A 19,810-nucleotide genomic window follows, 5' to 3' on the forward strand; every position below is an offset into this window, starting at 1 on the left:
AATATAGATAAATAAAATTTGAAACATATGTTATGTATTAATTACAGAAGTAATAGCCATTTAAAATTGTTGTGTTTTGTGTCAGTTCAGACACCACTGAAGGCCACCAAAAGAACGTTCCACAAAGCACATGGTTATCTGAATTCAAAACCCACACAGCTGTCGACACGATGAGCTTGGCTAAGGATCGTCTTACACAATTACAAAAGCAGCTAAAACACTTGATTAACACCTAGGAAAACTCAGTAACCTATAATTACGAAAAGCGAAGCATGCAACCATAAATTATCAATAGAAAAGTCTCCTCAGACCGTGCAACAGCTAGGCATAATATGCGCCAAAAACTCCGACACAGAAAAATTTATAATGGGAAACAACACCAAACAGCGGCAAGTGACCATCCCTCACTCAAAAAGAAATAAAATGCAAAGCCCTAGCCTAAATCTACTCTTGATTAATAGAAGCGCAACTTGAAGCCATGATGATCCTGACTCGTCACAAACATAATCTCCTTGCCAAATGAAGGAGGACACCCTGTGAGAACCAGAAAACATGCAAAATTTGGAAACAGAACGAATCGAGGCCTCACACACGCAAAAAAGCCAAACCTTTATAGAGGTAGGCATAATAACATACCGACTAGAAGGGCACTAAAATGGGCGCGGATGAAAACGTTCCTTAAATCAGTATACAGATATTTTTTATAAAGTTTAATTGGTAATTTTTTAATTGCAATATAATGAAACGATTGAAAGGTGTGTCTACGAATTTTGTTCATAATTTACGTGGATGAAAAAAATTAATAATTCACAATTTATTTTATTTCTTTCCAGCTTTATGATGCAGCATTTCAACAACATATTTCTCTCCTTCTCTCTGGCAACAATTTCATGTTAATTTTATCTCTGTGGGAATTACGATGTTTATACTTCTGTGTTGTGTTTTCTTTTATTTCTAAATTGTTTAGGAGTCTTTCTTTGCTTTAGTTTGTTAGAACGCAGACTACAGAAGGTTTGATTAAGTGACAGATCACTTCAACGTTTCAAGAATCTTAAAAAGTAACATTACTAGCTATATTACTCTGACTAGTTTGAGCGAAGGCTTTTCATTACCAAGGAGAAAAGAAGAAAATGTTAAGGGCTAGTTCATTGGAGACATCGAAAATTATTTTGGTGGAAAATATAACTTAGGTTGGCGTCGGCCTTACGAACCGTTTTTCTTGGCATATCATGAGGTAATTGATCCACAGATCAGCCTTCTGTTCCTAAATTGAACAGTTGGGTTTAAATTACTCGTGTATTCTGATTTTATTTGTTTATAACATAGTTCTATGATTGACGAGCATTTTGAAACTGAGAGAGAGAGAGGCATTTTGCTCGAGTCTAAGAAGATTTGTAAGCCCAAGAATGTAATTGTTTGAAATGAAATTTATGTTATGTTATTTGTCTAAATTCATGACTGAACCTAGAGATTGGAAAATTTTTTTAAATGTCAATATGCTTGACTAGCTTAACGTTACAAACGCTTAAGATCAAGAAGTAATCGAGTTATAAAACGACTATATTGATATGATTCCGAAAGAAAGAGACCACTGGCTTCAAGAACTTTGTGAAACCACACCAGTAGCTAATAAGTAAAAGAAAAGACAAAAATGAACTGAAAAATCCTATTTCCACAAATCCTTTTTCTCAAAATTGCAAGTGACGTTGATATTTCAGTTAAGCATTAATAAGATCGAGTTTTGCCATTTACATTTTGGTCTAAATAAATTCTCTACATGAACAAGACTTTACACTTTATAGTTATGATGAATAAATCTATTCAAATTTTTATGGTTGATTGAAGGCCCACTCTTTCGTAATTCCCGTAGTTCCTTTTCGTTATTTCCCTGTAGTAATGATGAAATGTGGACATTTTCCCCCTTGATTCTAATAAGTCTGCCAGGACACCATAATTTTCATCATCTTTACATACAGGCTGAACATTTACGCTCAGGCTGAACAACGCCTCATTGCCTAAATCTTCCCAACCGAACTAATCTGGGTGAGTTGGACGGAATGGTCAAGGAGGACGGAATGGAGATTGAGACTACCGGAGAAACTTCCGCTGACCGGTTAGTTGTCTCTTTGTTGGCTATCTTCATCTAAATCCCCATCTAGAAATATTCGTTGTCTTAATGCTCATTAGGAAGAATAGAAGTCAAAAGAGAAAATGATAATTTATGGGGTACCCCATGTAACGTAAGACAAAATACACAGAGAAGAAAATGGGGGGGGGTACTGAAACTAATAATGAGGATTTATAAATTAAAGTTGGTTGGAGAGATAAATTTAGAAAAATCTCATTTTCGTACCTAACACATAGCTAACGAAGTTTTTTTTAAGAGATCGTTCCCGTCTTGGTCAATTAGTTAAATCAGAAATTAAAGGGCTTTAAAGTATTCTCTATTGCTCCTCTTTCCCCGTTAACAGGAAATAAAAAAAAATAAATCACGCCATACCTAACTCTTTGTAAGATTCCCACAAAAAAAAAGATTTCACTGAGATCCAATGAAAACTGATTACCTATACTTCTGGTAGTTAGAACTAGCTTTCCCTGATCTTTTATTCTGAAATATTTATACTATATTGCTATATAGTCGTCTGCTGATTTTCTGCAGTGACTGCTTGTATCGTGGGATCGGTTAATTTTCGGGAACTTTTACTTCTTTTTGAAAACATTGTCTTTGAATGCTACCAATTTTAAAATTCTGATCCCTGATCCTAGAGGCAAATGGGTTGATATAGTTTTCCATGACTTAATCCACCACAGGCTGCTTCATATTTTGATCTCACTTGTAATCAGTTTGAACATATCTCAACGGCTCCCGCTGTCAACTGTGTTGACATCAGATATGTAGCTATCTTTTGGTCCCCGTCTCTCAGTGTCAGTAACGAACTGTCTCCAAATTTTGCTTTCGACCCAATCGGGAGCTAAAATTGGTCATGGCATCGTGATGTCATGACATCGTGGCTTAGTTTATGAGAAGTAAATCCAGTGTGTTATAAGTTTCCCTTACTGAGCCATATGTAACTTGCATCAGTATGGTGACGAACCAACGCAGTTGATGGCCATATTTTGGATCTATACATTTTTAGGTCAAGTGACAATGGTGCTTGATTGCCATGTCTCTGACGATCTGAGTGATCACTTCTCAGTCCAAAGGTTTACTAAGGCTTTGCATCCTACTCGTCTAAAAGAGGCGATCTCCTTTAAAAAACCGAAGTCAATCAACCTGTAGCTTTCCACCTACTGGAACTACAGTGGGTACTTAAAGTATCCGTACGGCTGAGAGGAGCAGTACGGAAAACGCGTTTTTCAAAACGCTCCCATAAATTGAATTCTCGTTGGAATGCAATAAAATTTTTTTGTAAGGTTAAGATTAGGGTGGGGTTTCATCTGATTTTTTTTGGGAATTTTTCAACAACGCGATATGTGGTTTTTATCGCGTTGCGAAAGTATCCGTACGGCCGAGAGGCCTAGTAGGGAAATGGGCTTACTTTGGAGGCCTCTTATTCGGTAAATAAGTAACATTAAAGGGTGGGAAAGTTCTTAAAAAAAAGAGCTGCATTAGCTCTATATGTGGTCATAAGATCACATTTTTTAAGTTTCATTTATAGTAATGAAATCAAAAATGAAAACACGAATTATAAGTTTTCCGTTTTCTTCCCCTCGATTCCCCATCACCAGTGTTGCCATATCCCAAAATCTCTTTCTTCCCTTGGACGGAAGAGGGAGAAAGAGAAAGGGTAAATATTTTTTGATATGGCAACACTGGTGATGGGGAATCGAGGGGAAGAAAACGGAAAACTTATAATTCGTGTTTTCATTTTTGATTTCATTACTATAAATGAAACTTAAAAAATGTGATCTTATGACCACACATAGAGCTAATGCAGCTCTTTTTTTTAAGAACTTTCCCACCCTTTAATGTTACTTATTTACCGAATAAGAGGCCTCCAAAGTAAGCCCATTTCCCTACTAGGCCTCTCGGCCGTACGGATACTTTCGCAACGCGATAAAAACCACATATCGCGTTGTTGAAAAATTCCCCAAAAAAATCAGATGAAACCCCACCCTAATCTTAACCTTACAAAAAATTTTTATTGCATTCCAACGAGAATTCAATTTATGGGAGCGTTTTGAAAAACGCGTTTTCCGTACTGCTCCTCTCAGCCGTACGGATACTTTAGGTACCCACTGTACATCTCTCTCCACTGATGAAATTCATTACAATTTCCAGCTGTGCCTTATAAGCATGCATCGATGCAAAACCAAATGTTTTTCTATTTCAGCCAGACAACCCTCTGAGACTCAACTTCGGAAGGTAAAGAAGCTAACCATCGATCTGGAGATCCTTATCTGGCCAAGCGTTTGGTGCCCTAAAAGGACTGATAACTAAAACCTAGATTCAGGTTTACTCTCTAAGATTAACTAGCAGACTGGAAAAAATCTTACAGAATTTGGTAATAACTTTATAAAGAAGATCTAAGACATCAGAACTGGCCTTGATTGAGCGTGTCCTGGCTCTGTTCTCAAACAGCTTCTGACACTGAGAGCATTTTCATTCTTTCTGTGGGAAACATAGCTTCTCTCATTCTACGTAGTCCAACTAAATCGTGCCCTCTCACAACCCTATTCCAGCTTTCCTTCTCATTCAATTCTTTGTTTTTTAGATATTATTGTTTTTAAATATATATATTATTATTTCTCTTGCATGAAGTACCTGGGACAATTTTTTTCTCCATTGCTATCATTCAAGTTCGTTTTTTTGAAGATTGTTTCCAAAGCTCATAATAATGATTAAAAAGAAAAACGAAATTACGAGACAGATGGAATCAAGAAAGGAGTCGAACAAAATAAAACTGCCATTTCAATAACGGAAGAGACAATACAACAACCTGCACTGCATCAGCACTGAATATAAAAAAAAATATGAAGTAATTCAAAGTGAAACACGAAGCTGTGATGAAAGAAAGCTAGATTTAGATTACTGCCTCTCAAAAGGAGCGAAAAATTTATCACAAAGTGATAGTGTTGTTGCAGGATTCCAGAAGCTGAGACGCCATAGAAGAAAGAAAGGAGAAACACATCTTTAATGAAAAACTGAGGAACACACCACAATTTAAAGCCAAATTGGTGGCCAAAGTATTAACTCAAAGTATGGTTGACTGTGAAGAAAAATTTGCTTATAGCCTCCCTTGATGTCGACACTTTGATTCTTGATACAATTTTTACTTTTCTAATTTGTTGTTTATGACAAAACCGAAAGTCGTTTTGAAACCTGGCCATGAAATGGAATTGTGCAGAGTAATAAAGAGAATATATAGCTAGAAAAGACCTCACGCGCCTGGAATAAAAATTTCAATTATTTCTTAGTTATGTTTGTCTGTTTGGTCTCGTTAAAAAAGTTGCAGACCCATGTATCTATTGTCATCTTCAATGACAGAAGTTTACAATTCTTTTGTAGATAAAATGCCTATTCTTCAACATATGATGTTTCAGGCGGATTATTGAGCCTCTGGTAGAAAAATTTCAGTTTTGCACTATGCATGGTTTGTGAATGGTTTCTTGGAAGCAGAATTATCAGTATAAAAAGAAGAAAGAACTGACAGAAGAGCAACTGATACTATGGTACTACTAAAGAAATTCAGGAAGGAAAATTTCCAGCGGAAAAAAGTACCTGTGGATCCGCATACATATCATGAATAGCAAACTCCAGGTGATGAGAAGTTATAGTGATGCTGATATGGCAAGAGATCAGGAAACCAGTCGATCGACCTTTGGAATATAATTACTTTGTCATAGAGGGCCCGTAGTATGGACAAGTCGGAAACAAAGATGCACTCCCTTTTTAACAACAGAGGAAGAATATGTAACCAGATGTGAGTTATATAAAGAAGCCAGGTGGATCAACCGTCTACTATAAGATAGAAGGCAGGATAAAACTTTTCTGAGATTCTGACGTAAGGCCTGAAGATTAGTGGAGCAAAAATTGCACCCTAGCTGGCAATCGGGTGGATGAGAAACAAGTTTTTTAAGCAGACAACTTAATTGAATCGTTAAAGGAGACAATGAAAGCATGAATGTGACGAGTAGAGCTGATACAATGGATTGCGTTGGGGCTAAGAATTTTACAAAAAAACCCTGCAGATTTGAAAGAAAAATGGGTTTGTAATACAGTTAAGGAGAGAAGGAAGGCAAAAAGCTGTGTGAGCCAAAAAACACAGTAACCATACGCCACGCAGAATGAAATAAAGGGGTGGTGGATAGCACCGGATATACTTAATAGAGCCAATAATTTAGCCTCTGTCATCGAAACGGAGCCACCCACAAAATAAACATTAACAAACAACGAATCAAAGGGTTTATGAGAAAGTAAATCAGTATTCATCCCAAGTAGAACACGATACATTAAATATCTTGTAGATTTAAAATTGTCTTTCTGTCTTTAAGTTTGCTTAGAAAAAAGGTATCATTGGAAATTGTCTCAGGTACTTCGCCAAGACAATGATTAATATAAATTGTGAATCAGATATTAATTAGCCATTACAAAACAAAGTTTTGTTTAAAAATTTACAAAATTTCTCGACCTAATGGATCTTTGAACAGAATTTATAAGTCGATCATTTATTGTAGATAAGTTGATTAAACTCAGTTTTATTAATGAATTGATGACTTATATTACTTAATTTTTAACTAATACAAATTCAAGCAGTAACTGAAACATAGTCATTGTAACATAAAATTGACTCGTACAAAATAGTCCATTTTAAACGGCAGGTACATAAACTGCAGCAACAGTTCGTGAGCTGTCTCATTCTGCAAATCAGTTACATATATCCTCAGACCAGACGCTGGAAGCAGATATATGATGGTCTCTTAAAACCGTAGACAAAAGTCTATCAATTGGATAAGATGATGAAGATTCCATGCTGTTTTAAGCTATTTAAGGAGCGCATTACCTTTTAAGCTAATTTGACTAGAATTATCATTAAAATGCTAGGATAATAAGATGCGAAGAGCCTCTCTGGGTTTTTTGCAATATGGCAACTCTGAAATGTGTTCTTAGATTATTTGTGTTGAGTGATGCGCACAAATGTTCGGTAGAGGGCACCAAAGGCGAAGGAAGAAGGTCTCATTCCGTCTAACACCGGTATGTAGAGAGGTTCTCTTTCATGTCCATGCATGTTTAATTCCTGACGTATGTAACCAGATATCATACTGGTTCTTTAGTCGCTTATTTTTATGAATCCTATTCCCGTGATGAAATAGTTTACTTGCTCTTTTTTGCCTTTATGAAGAATTTTTTCTATTTAGTAGTTTGAAATATTATGTCAGAGCTATGCCACTAGGAACTAGTTTTCTCTACAGGGTTCCCATTTCCACCCTTTTTTAATTCTTTTTTTCGAACTTCCTGCTATTCGATTGATACCCCCTTAGGCGACAGGGTCTTGGCGACGGTGGTTGGGTGGACTGGGTGGAAGAGGGTTATAATCGCCGTCGCCGTCGCAATGATTCAAATTGCGGTGAAAATGAGTTTTTGTCCTTGAGTTTCCCAACACCACGCCATGGCTTTAGATACCGTGCCATACTTCCACAAATCTAAATATTCATGCCCAATACTTCTTTTTCAAGTATAACCCAATTTACATGAAATTAATCATAAAAAAAAACAAAAAAAAATCACATCCGGAGAATCCTGAAGAATATTTCGGAACTAGCAGGCTACCGAGTTTGCAACCCCACGCCATAAGCGTTTAACACCACGCCATGACTTCCAACACCGCGCTATACTTTTTTAATTAAAAACACAATTTGCCACGCATTTTCGCCCAATTCTTAAAAAAAATATTCAGAATTGAATACAATAAACGCTATCTGCCTGAATCTTCCTTAAAAAAAACAATTTGTTCTCTTATAAAATATCTGGAAATAAAATAGAATTACTGATTCATACAACTTATTTTTATCTTCTTACAACGGTCTCACCCACCACAGAATTGTTTTTCGACACCACGTTATGGCTTTGAAACACGAAGCCATGAATTTCAACACCACGCCGTGATCTCCAACACCAAGCCGGGACGTGTAACCTCCCGCCATGCACTTTATTTACTCAACAAATAAGTTTACGATATATAAGGTGGAATCCTTATGTATTTTTCACCTTCTTCCACATTTCAATCGACCACACATGCCATCAAAGGCTTTCCAACCACAAATTAACATTAGTCAACTTCGATCTCGATTCCGGACTCCCCATTGCCATAACCTATATAAACATGCTGATTAAATTTAAAAAAAACTTTCAAATTAAAACAAATAATACATGTGGTCTATTCTGGTGGCACACAATCTCAGTCACACAGTTTGTGTCGAAAACTGATTTTAAAAGTTACCTGATGAACTGCGCTTTTTTCTTCTTTAGCTGGGCAAAAACATGCTTGGCATGAGCTGCATGATCTTCAACACACAATTCGGCCAGATAACCTACGAGCCAAGATTTGGGGGCCTTTGGATTTTCAATAACCATTTTCAATTTTTGGCACTGCAAATTGAAAAACAAAAAGGATTAATAAGGCTGGATTGTTGGTTGTAGACGGCAAATAAATAAACCAGTCACAAACAATACAGAAAGGCTTAAAACTTGGCACCTAGAGATTCTAGGTGTAAACAATACAACAATTGTGGAGCTATAAACTTAGAAAGTAGAAGTGAATAGAAAGTTCAACCAAAAAGGCAAAGATTTGATTCAACGGTTGTTAACGGTGCGAGCAAGGCGAACAAGAGCGAGCGAGCGTGGGAAAAAAGCAAGCGAGCGTGGGAAAGAGCAAGCGAGTGTGGGAAAGAGCAGACTGGTTCAAAATGGCGGCTCTTTAGGTAATCATGCAAAATAATCGATGAGTGCGGAATATTCTTTTGGCTTTTTGGTCTACTGTATTGATTATTAAAGAAAGTTAAAGAAAGCACAGGTTATTCATACGCTGACACTGCAGCAGACATTGTATTTGTTTGCAATTTAGTACAGTTGTTAACATGGGTAAAAAAGAACTGTACTGTCTTTCAACCAAACTTATTGACGACCCCGTTGTTGACCACGACCCCTTTTTTGGGCAACTCGTTGTTGACGCTGATGCTGTTGACGACGACGCTGTTGACGCTGACGGCGTTGACGGCGTTGACGGTGTTGACGGCGTTGTGGGCCATCTTGTTGAAATGGAAAGGGTGGGCCAGCTTGTTGAATTCGTATTTGTGGGCCACCTTGTTGATGTTGCATATGTGGGCCACCTTGTTGATTTGGTTGAACTCCAGGTTCTCGTTGAACTGAAGTGTACATTAGCATAAGTTGGACTCTCCTTCCTCCCCAGCCAGGACCAATGATCGGAGTTTCCTGCAAAAAGGTAAGTGAATAAGTTTGGTTAGAAAAATACCAATACGGGTAAGTCCAACAAAGAATGGGAAGGGGGATAATTAAAGAAACTTACGTTGGTGAATAGCCAGGTGTTATGTGTAACACAGTTGTTAAATTTGTTTTCCACTCCATTGGTGAAGGTATGGTTGATCCTCTTCAGACTCCTTTGGATCTCGCGATGGGAGTTATATTGGTTAACAAATGACAGATTTCCAGCCAAAAACCTCATTGCTTGACGAATTCGGCGCTCATGATACCCATTTCCAGTGACCGAATTGGCCCTGGTTTAATCAATCTCACGAATTACCATCTTTGAATCTGAGAGTGTCAAATAATCAGAGCGCGTGCGAGCGAGTAAGGCGAACAAGAGCGAGCAAGCTTGAGAAAAAAGCAAGCGAGCGTGGGAAAGAGCAAGCGAGTGTGGGAAAGAGCAGACTGGTTCAAAATGGCGGCTCTTTAGGTAATCTGTATATCTCCCGTTTTTTTTGTTTTAGCAGACGACTTTTATTGTCAGCTGTTTCAACAGAAGTCAACAACTTTCTGGGTGCGTTTTCGTGTCAACTTTTTGTTGAACTGGTTAGGTCGACTGCCGTTTTTCTGTCAACTGCCACTAGGTGGTAGAACTTGAGGTCCGTTAAACCTCCATTTCCGCGTCAAGCTGAATTTGAAGAGACCACCGTTGATCTTCAGTTCAACTTCAACTGATATTTTTCCCTGCCCCCTGTAGGGTATTCAATAAAAAAATATGAGGCAGCGCTGATTGTTGCCACTGTGTTTTCAGTTTGTTTGTTTTTTGATAATTCTTACATTGGCTTTAGAAATATTTAAAATAGAAAGTAATCATGCTTGTAGAGTTGTAGTGCAAAATTAAAAAACAAATGTAATCAAAGAGAATGCTGGAATGGTGGGAATAGGGCTTCCCAAATATTGATTGACTGTGAAGCCACAGAATTTTTGCTAAGTATAAAAAATCACTTGAAACTTTCTACAATTTTTCGTTTTAGTTCTTATTTACATTTGTTTCTTTAGATATATTGAAAGAGAAGTGGTCTCTTGACAAATAGCTAAACAAGTAAAAACAAGTGTGGGACGAAATAGCTATTGGCCTTGAAGAAGAAGGCTTTCTTGTACGAGGAGAAGATAAAAGGGTCACTTGTAATAAAACTAAATGGAAAACCTTCGCAGTGTCACAAGATTCCACAAGATTTTTACCAATGGAAATGCGACGGTGGTTATGTGGACGTTGGTCTACCACATCTGCTATCAGCATCAAATCTTCTTCCCGCTTATTCAAACCGGGCCCTTCAATAGGATGTTCCTAAAAAAAAGAATAATTTTTAAAATTTAATTAATATTTTAATTTGTTTTTTAAAACTTACCAGTAGAAATACCCTAGGATGGTGGGCAACAATGTGGTTAAACTGCCTTTCTTGCCCCACCACCAGTTCGGGAAAGATGATTTTGAGGTTCTTCTGGAGCTCCCGATGGTACATACACTGTACACTCGCTTCCATAAATATGTAGGCCACCGCCCGCGGGTTGTACCGCTTCAAAAATACCTTTATGCGCGCCTTTATGGTATATTCGACAATAGAGTAGGAAGGGGTTACATATGAAACCAAAATAATGATGGGATGAGTATGAAAACAAAAAAAGCTATTATTTCAAGGCTTTTTTCCTTAAAATTTTTCTTTCAAATATGAAAAGCTACACTTTGTTAAAAATGGCAAGAGTAGGTGGGCGAGTTTTTGGTCCGCATGAAGAATTTCACCGTGAATCTTACAGATTGACTGATGCAATTCGTATCGAAATAATTAGACTTCATAAAAACGGCATAGGGCAGCGCACAATCGCGCGTAGATTACAAATTCATCGAAAATCAGTGGAATTGTGGATCAAAAGATATAACGAAGACAGAAATCTGAAGGTTTATGCTAATGATGAAGGGGCTCCAAGATTGACTTCCGAAAATGAAGATTTTTTGTTGGCATGTTCAGGTGTGTGATCGTCTTAATGAATAATTTTAATTTTTTACTAAATTTTATTAATAATTACCATTTTATTTTTAGCCACTATAAATAATTTTGATAATTCTTCTGACGTAGCGGCTAAAGCCGGCATAAATTTCTTATCGATTCAATCTATTTCAAGACGATTGAATGAATCGGGTTTACAATCTAGAATCGCCGCAATAAAAGACATTCTAACTCCGGAACATATAGCCGGAAGACTACATTTTGCTAGGCGCTACGTTGACTATCCCGTGGAATTTTGGAGGTGGGTTCTTTTTACTGATGAAAAATCGTGGTCATCGGCAGCACACGGTCAGATCCGCGTTCGGCGACATCAGAATGAGAGATTCAAGAAAAAGAATATCTATTCTATTAAAAGAAGCGGACGAACAACTGTAAGCGTGTGGGGTGGTGTGTGGTTGGGTGGCTTAACGCCACTGTATCGCGTTCAAAATAATTTAACTTCGGCGCAATACATAACGAATGTTTTAGAAGGAACTCTACTTCCTTACATTCGCCAAGCATATCCACATGGGGAACCTGTCGTTTTTGTTCAGGACAAGTATTTATAACAACAATAATAATCATAAAGCAGATAACTTTATTTTTTTTTATTTTATTAGTTCTTCTGTCCATAATTCGCGCACTACCCGACAATGGTTAGTTGAATACCCGGAAATTGTTGCTCTCGATTGGCCCGTGAAAGGAGCTGATATGAATCCCATCGAAAATTTGTGGGGTCATCTTGTTGTCGCCCTCAACAAATCGAGAAATGAACAGGGATTGCCTTTTCACGCACGCGACGCAAATGGAGCTGACGAGTTATACGCCCTAGTAAATTCTGAATGGCAAAAGTTAATGCGTAATGAAACGTATATCGAAAGCCTGATAGAAAGTATGCCACGGCGACTGCAAGAAGTAATAAATGAAGAAGGGGGGTGGACGAAATATTGATCCTTGCCTAAAACACTGTAACAAAAAATTTTCCGCTAAAATAAAAAACTTTGTTTTGCTGACCCATCCCTCAAGTTTATTTTCTTCCTTTCACAAGCTTAAGTAAACATACCGTAAAGGTATATTTGAAGCGGTACAACCCGCGGGCGGTGGCCTACATATTTATGGAAGCGAGTGTACCGTTAAATTTGTTACCCGAGGAAGGGAATGGGAGATATCCCGAACCTGCCTTTCCACAGGAGTGACACCGGTCACCGATTGGGCAGCCGCCATTCGGTCGGCAGTAACAATTTACGATACCACATCACACTTACAGCCAATAGCATGCCAACAATAGTGTTATTTGGTTAAATTTAGGGCACTAAACTAGACTTTTATTTAAAAAAGACAAAAATTCAAGGAACCACGACCGGGAATATCCTTTGTACATACATACATACAACCTAACTACACACATTGCATACACACTTTTGCCAAAAGGTTCGATGAATAAGCACTACCCCAGACGGAGTCTGGGTGGTCATACCAATACAACAAAAAATAATGAGCACTACCCCAGACTCCGTCTGGGTTCTCAGACCAATACATTAAATACAAAACAATGAAATAATAATATAAAAATTACTCACAGTACACACTTAATCCAACGAAATTTAAAAAACCATTACAAAAGAGTGTTGAAAGTCACACAAAAGAGCGCTTTACACCTCTTCTTCCGTAATTGGATCGAATAGGTCTTCGGGTACAAATTTTTTCCGAAAAAGCTTCGTGGTTTCAACTCATTGGATCGTCACTTTGGGCGATTGTCTGGTGGAAGTCACCACCCGCACTGTTGGTGCATTGCCTCGAGTTCCACTTTCTTCACAGCGTCATAGGCGCTCCTTGATGGAACTGGTTTGCTGGTGTCAGGTGTTCGGGTCGGCCTCGGTTCTGGACCGCAGTGCCTGACCTAGTTAAAAGAGGCTTTAAACTTGTTTTCGATGGCTTCCTTAGTTGGTCTTTCTTTTTGCCGACTTCTTAGGCGAGAAAAAAAAGAACTTGCAATGTTGGTTAAACATTACATTCCCACAATGACAGCGCTGATGTCAAGTTTGGTTTCGACAGATCGAATCTTTGATGTGGTCTATTCTGGTGTCACACAATCTCAGTCACACAGTTTGTGTCGAAAACTGATTTTAAAAGTTACCTGGTGGGATTCAAGCCAAATAATCGATGAGTGCGGAATATTCTTTTGGCTTTTTGGTTGGAATTCAGTGTCCTTTACTTGGAAAGATAAAAACACAGTTGCAGCTGTAATGGGATCAATCGCCATAAGGCGACTAGCATCAAGAACGATTTCAGCCTCGGGAATGATCGTTAATCTATTCCTGATGAGAGTATAATTATACCTTATGACTTGGCAACAAGATCGTAGGCTTTTGAATCTCGTCGAAAGCCGCCAGGTTGGATATGCTAATATCCACTGCTATAAAAGCGTGACCTTTTCGGAGATTGCGCACGCATTCGTGTACCATCGCATCCCATGTGGTATTGTGTGTGCATATCTTGCTAGTGTTATAATGCAGTGCACCCTTCAATGAATTGACATCTTTATTGTATTCATCTTTAACCCCTGTAACGAACTATTACAATTGGCGACCTTGTCATACGATCCAACATCTCTTCCAGACAATCCGTACATCACTACATTCATCACTACCTACGTTTCAGCTGCCCCCAGAGCGGGATTAGCATCGAGATTTCGGAGTAAGTCAATATCAGATATACCATCAAATTTTGGCCCCATCGAACCTTACGGAGCATCCGCTCCTCGCGAATCCTTTGCAACGGCGGTTTCTTCGGTGATTCGGTGGTCGTTGGTTACGGTCAACTGCGTCCGCCATTGCCAACAGATCCCCTTCCCGCCCATTCATACCGGGCCCAACCAGAAGATTTTGCTAAGAAGGGCAGAAATTAATTTTTAATATTTAATTTATTTTTTAACTAAAAAAAAAAACACTGAACAAAATGAAGACCCACGAATTGTGGGCAACAATATTGTTGAAGCGGTACTCCTGTCCCAGCACAAATCCAGGATGGAAAATCCGCAGGGACAGCTGCAATTCCCTTTGGTAGAGGCATTGCACAATGAAAACTCATACCCGAGGTAACTCGTGCAGGAGGTTCGGGATTCGCCATTCCTTGGTAGTTAATCCAGTCAAAGCCTGTGCAGCCCTCATCTCATCAACTATAATGGTCATCTGGAAAACGTTGACAGTTGCAATTCCCTGTGGTACAGGCATTGCACAATTAAAACACGTACCTGAGGTAACGCGTTTAGGATATTTCGGATTCGTCTTTCCTCGGGAGTGAATCCAGTCACGGCCTGGGCAGCCCTCTTCTCATCAACTGTAATGGCCATCTGGAAAACGTTGAAGATCTGGAGTAAAGTCGACAATACAAACGCATCTGTCATTTTAAACAGCAGCAGGTGCTACCGTTAAGTGCATCATTAGGCCAACAAACTAGCGGAAGTGAGCTAGGTAAACAGACTATCAGTGGCGTCGTAACGAAAAAGGAAAGGGGAAACTAATGTGCCCTGTATGAGGGACTTTTTTTTAAATAAAATTGTGGGGGTCCTTTTCCATACCTCTTCTCTTCTTCATCCTTTGGCAAAAATTATGAAGGGGCAACGCATTTCCCGAAGTTCACGGCTGTTTCTTCAGGAATTTTTATCATCAGGATTTCAAACGATTCATGAGGGGTTTTGCTATGTGACGTGGAGGCTTATTTTCTTATGGCTTTTGGAAACTTTTTGATGATTGTCTTTGACTATTCATGCGATTTCACAGGTGATTCTGTCGCTTGCCTACCGATCATGTTTCAGGCTTGGAATTTTCTAAAGAAAGTCTTCAACGTCCTTTAGGAATGATGGGAACTGCTTTTGGGACGTCTCTTTTTGATATATTCCTCTTCTTTCTTTCTGAAAAAATCAAATGAACTTTGAGAGCGCCTCATTTTTTTTTTTTTTTAAGCAAGCAAGAGGAATTTTACCCATCGGCCATTCTGAAGGTTATTTTTGGGCTATTTGGGGAAATATTGGAGATAATCTCGATAAGCTCCAACGCTCAATCCAACAAATAAAAAAAGGGTGGGAACAGCTTTATGATTTGTTATTTCATTTGGGAGTAAAGCTTTATCGATATTCGGATCAAATGCAAGCAGACCAACCTCTTCTCTTGAAGCTGGCGGAAGGGCAGTTGGGAATAGAAAACCACTTCAAAACTTTTGTGAGAGAATTTCAGGCAAACCTTTTCCAGGAAAGCTTCAAATGGCTGTTTACGCATATGGATAACTTGTTAAACTAACTGTATCGTTCTTTCATAGAAGAACAGCAAGAAATGGTTAGGGACAGACAGGAACTCGGTACAGGGTGCCACACAGGTTCATTATGCCACCACAGGGTACAGGGCGATTGATAAGTGTAATTGTTTTTATTCTTAGCACCGTTAGCGAGTTCCTTAATACGTTGTATAAATTTGCCTGAAACGGTTCGAACGAAAATACTTGATAGGGATCCCAAAAAAATAGCTCGTTTGGATAACAAATACGAGCAGAGAAAGGAACGAAACGGTAGCTTGTTTTTATGCGGTTTTATTGAATATTGAATATTTAACCTAAAACATAAACCTTATTGGTTTCGGCAACCAATTATTGTTTTCCTTTCAAACACCTCCTCTCAAACATATTGGCTAAATATAGATAGGATAAACGCGATCATGATAGAAAAAAAAACTAATAGAAATATTACAAGGGGGACACACTTATTTGTTTCCGGAGTTGATTGAATCCCAGTGTCGGAAGAGGTTTAGTAACAAGTCAGTCAGTTGATTTTCTATTGGAGTGTAGATGGTCCCGATTTCCTTATCCTGATGTTTTTCGCGAAGTTCGTTGGTGGAACTCGGTTTTTTTCACCAGACGAATTGCACCTTCATTGTCACATAGGAGTGGGGTTGAACCGTTGTTCACGCAAATAATTTCAGATAACAGCGAGCGTAGCCAGACTGCTTCTTTTGTTGACTCTCAAGCAGAAATAAACTCAGCTTCCGTAGTGGACAGGGACAAACAACGTTGTAGCATGCTTGACTAGGTGATTGAGCAGCCACAGAGCACGAAGAGAAGACCTGAAACTAAACGACGATTATCAATATTCCCTGCATAGTCTGAATCCAAATAACCGATCAGTTTTTCTTCTTTGTTGCCATCAAAGAGAAGACCAAAATGTGACGTTCCAGTTAGATAAGCCAGGATAATTTTGACTCCATTCCAGTGTCCTTTTCCGGGATTCTCGCAAAATTGAGAAGCTTAGCTTAACAAAAAAGCGATATCTGGGCGATTCATTGTCATCACGTAGATGAGACTTCCGATGGCTTCGCAATACAGTACTGGAGGCGCATTTTGTTGGTCATTGACTGAATCTGCAGGAGCATTTGGTTTTACTGGTGAACCTTTTGAGAGACAGGATTGCATGTTGAAACTTTCCGGAATTTTTTAGATGAAGTCAGGCTGTGAGAGGTGGAGTTAGCGTTTTCCATGTTCTATGTTGATGTCTAGTCCTAGGAAACGATTGGCTGGAAAAAATCGTACTTCAAAAAACTTTTTAGATGTTCAATTATGTCAGTTAGTGTATTTGCCCTATTACTGCAGACTAAACCATCGTCAACAACAATGAGAACCAAGGTGATTTCCTCCTTTTTATGGTGATAGTAAACACAGTGATCGGACGAGCAGCGAAACAGACCAAACTTGACTAAAAACGCACTGAATCTCTTCTCTTCCCTGAATCTCTTGGTAATTCAATCCACATTTTTTAGTGAAGCCCTTGGCCACAAGTCTGGCTTTGTAAGGGGTTAGAGTATCCTTGGAGCCAGGTTTTATCTTGAAAATCGACTTAACTCGTATCGGAACTATTCCCGGAGGATGAAGAGCACAGGTCTCATTTGAATTTAAATATGAGTAATCGTCATCTATGGCAGCTTTATAGAGGAGTGAGTAATCAGAGGCCAGTGTTTTGGTGTATGTCTGCGGTTCCTGAGGATCGAATAGTGATACCAATCCTAGTGACTCTTTCCATTCTCTTTATTTTTCTGTTGGGACGGGTTACTCGTAGTGAACGCCTTGGTTCCGGTCTGGATTGTTTTTGAACGACTGCTGGGACGTCCGAAGCAATGTTAGGGACTGGAGCGATCTCACTTGGCCTGGTTTCTTCGATGGGGTTGGTACTAGATTCCGTTTCAGTGTTCATCTGCTCTGGTGAAAGCATCGGTGATGAGAATTCGGTTGTAGCTTGGGTAAAGACACATTTGTTGTTGGTGTTTGCCGGTTCAGGAAGTGTTAATTCAGGTTGTGTCTGAAACGGGGAAAACCAAAGTGTTTAAGAACCTGTATTGTCTGTGGCAGTAAAAATTGTGTTAGTTTCATCAATGAACACATCGCGACTTTTTGTATACTAGGAATCCATACTCTAAATGCTTTTGAAGTTTCGCAATAACCTACAAATACACCTTCACGACTTTTTGGATCTAACTTCTTGCGAAGTGATTCTGGGATGTGTTCAAAAATCCATGAGCCAAATATGCGTAGATGAGATACATCTGGTCTTTTTTTGTACCATGATTCATATGGAGATACTTCGGCTGTGCTTTAGAGGACTCTATTGTCGTCCTTAAATGTACAAAGTATCTTTCTCCAGATGGCGATAGGTGTTTCATGGGACCGCAGACGTTGCAGTGGACTAAGTTGCCTACCGTGGTTGCTCTTAGTCTACCAATGGGGAAAGGTAGACGAGTCATTTTTCCAAGTTTACAGCCAACACAAAGACTATGGGACGGGGTGATGTTCTTGAGATTCAGCTTGTCTGTAAGACCTAGAGCCGACATTCTTAAGATGGTGTTGTCGGATGTATGAGAGAACCTCTCGTGCCAGGTTAGCACGAGAGAATGGATAAGTGAAGATGGATAAGAGAATGATATGAGAATCCGACAATGGACAGGAATGTTTTGCAGCCATAGCCTCATTGGTCTCCTCCATATCTATTGAGATGTTGAGGCAGTAGTAGCTTCTTGTCTATTTTCTAAACAGATGAAGTTTTCCATCCCTGTAGAGGTGTACTTCGTCGTTCGTGAAAGTAGCCTTTACGCCTTGTGAAGTTGCAGCGCCAATTAAAATTGATTGGTTCGTGATTTTGGGATATAGAGTACATTGATTACAGACATTACAGTTGTAGTACCATTGATGGTTGACTTTGCTTCTATGTCTCCTTTTCCTCTCACACGTAAACGTGTGTTGCCGATTCCAGTGAAAAACCATGACTCATGTTCAACGGGAATGAAATTCTTGAGTACTGATTTCAGATGAGTCATATATTGTGTCGCTCCGGAGTAGGCGAACCATAGCTTGTCTTCATCGTGAATTTGAGCGGTTGATGAGAGAAAGGACTGGTAACTGAAGTCAGCAATGTCTTGGTTGTTGTTTGTCTCTGGACGAGGTTGTTGTCTGTCGGTAGCGATGTTTGAGATTTCTCTCTTCTTGGCTTCTTCCTTTTCGGCTTTGATTCGCTCACGACTCGTTGCGATGAAGTGGCTCGTCCCTCCACAAAAATTGGCATTTTCGATTGGGCTGATATGGATGTCCACTTCTTCTGGCTCCAAAACCTCCTCTGCTTCGTTAGCGTTGTCCTCTGAATAACGGCCTTTGAGGTTGACTTGAGAAAGCTGGATCATTGGTTGAACTAAATTTGATATCCAGACAAAGCTTGCTAAAATTCTCTTCTTTTAAAAAAAAGACACTTAGTAAACAGAAATTTATTTTGGTCTGACGGTACATTGTCCCAAACTGACAGAAAGTATCTGAAGCTAGACGGAATAGTGATAAGGATTTTTTAGAAGTTGGGATTCAGATATAGGTTCTTTGAGATCACTCAGTTGTGAAGCCAGTTGTTCAATGGTTTATATGTGTGTCATAACATCATGTTCTAGAGATAAGAAAAGGGAAAGGATTTAAAGAAAAATTTATACACGAAGCAAAGAAATGTCACTGATACCTGGTTGGTATTTGTACTAAAAAATTCCCGCAGTAAAAGATGCTTGTTTTCTGCTGCACTTTGTGCTTGTTGAACTGTCATCTATGCCAAATCGGCAAATCGTTGCCACATGTCATGTGAGGTTTTGCATCCAAACAGTGTACTCTGTTGCTTCCTCTCGACGAGGGAAAAAAAAATAATTCCTGGCATTGAAATCTTTCGACTTACACTCATCAATCACTTTCTGATTGGTAACAGCTCTCTTGACTATAACCTGTATAGTCAAGGAAAAAAGACACGAGTAAGAAAAACTTTTACTCGTAAACTTCC

The 19,810-nt window shown here is 38.9% G+C and overlaps 1 protein-coding gene across 1 annotated transcript; it reads right to left on the bottom strand.

The window, feature by feature from the left end:
- Positions 1–17,154: 17,154 nt before the first annotated feature.
- Positions 17,155–19,181, bottom strand: LOC124311901. The gene is made up of 4 exons (XM_046776268.1): positions 18,689–19,181; positions 17,923–18,002; positions 17,564–17,809; positions 17,155–17,490 (listed from the first exon to the last, which is right to left on the bottom strand). The coding sequence occupies exons 1-4, from the start codon at positions 19,179–19,181 to the stop codon at positions 17,155–17,157; spliced, it is 1,155 nt and encodes a 384-aa protein (XP_046632224.1).
- Positions 19,182–19,810: the final 629 nt, after the last annotated feature.

This window comes from Daphnia pulicaria, chromosome 8, assembly GCF_021234035.1.
Source record: "Daphnia pulicaria isolate SC F1-1A chromosome 8, SC_F0-13Bv2, whole genome shotgun sequence".
NCBI classification, from domain to species: domain Eukaryota; kingdom Metazoa; phylum Arthropoda; class Branchiopoda; order Diplostraca; family Daphniidae; genus Daphnia; species Daphnia pulicaria.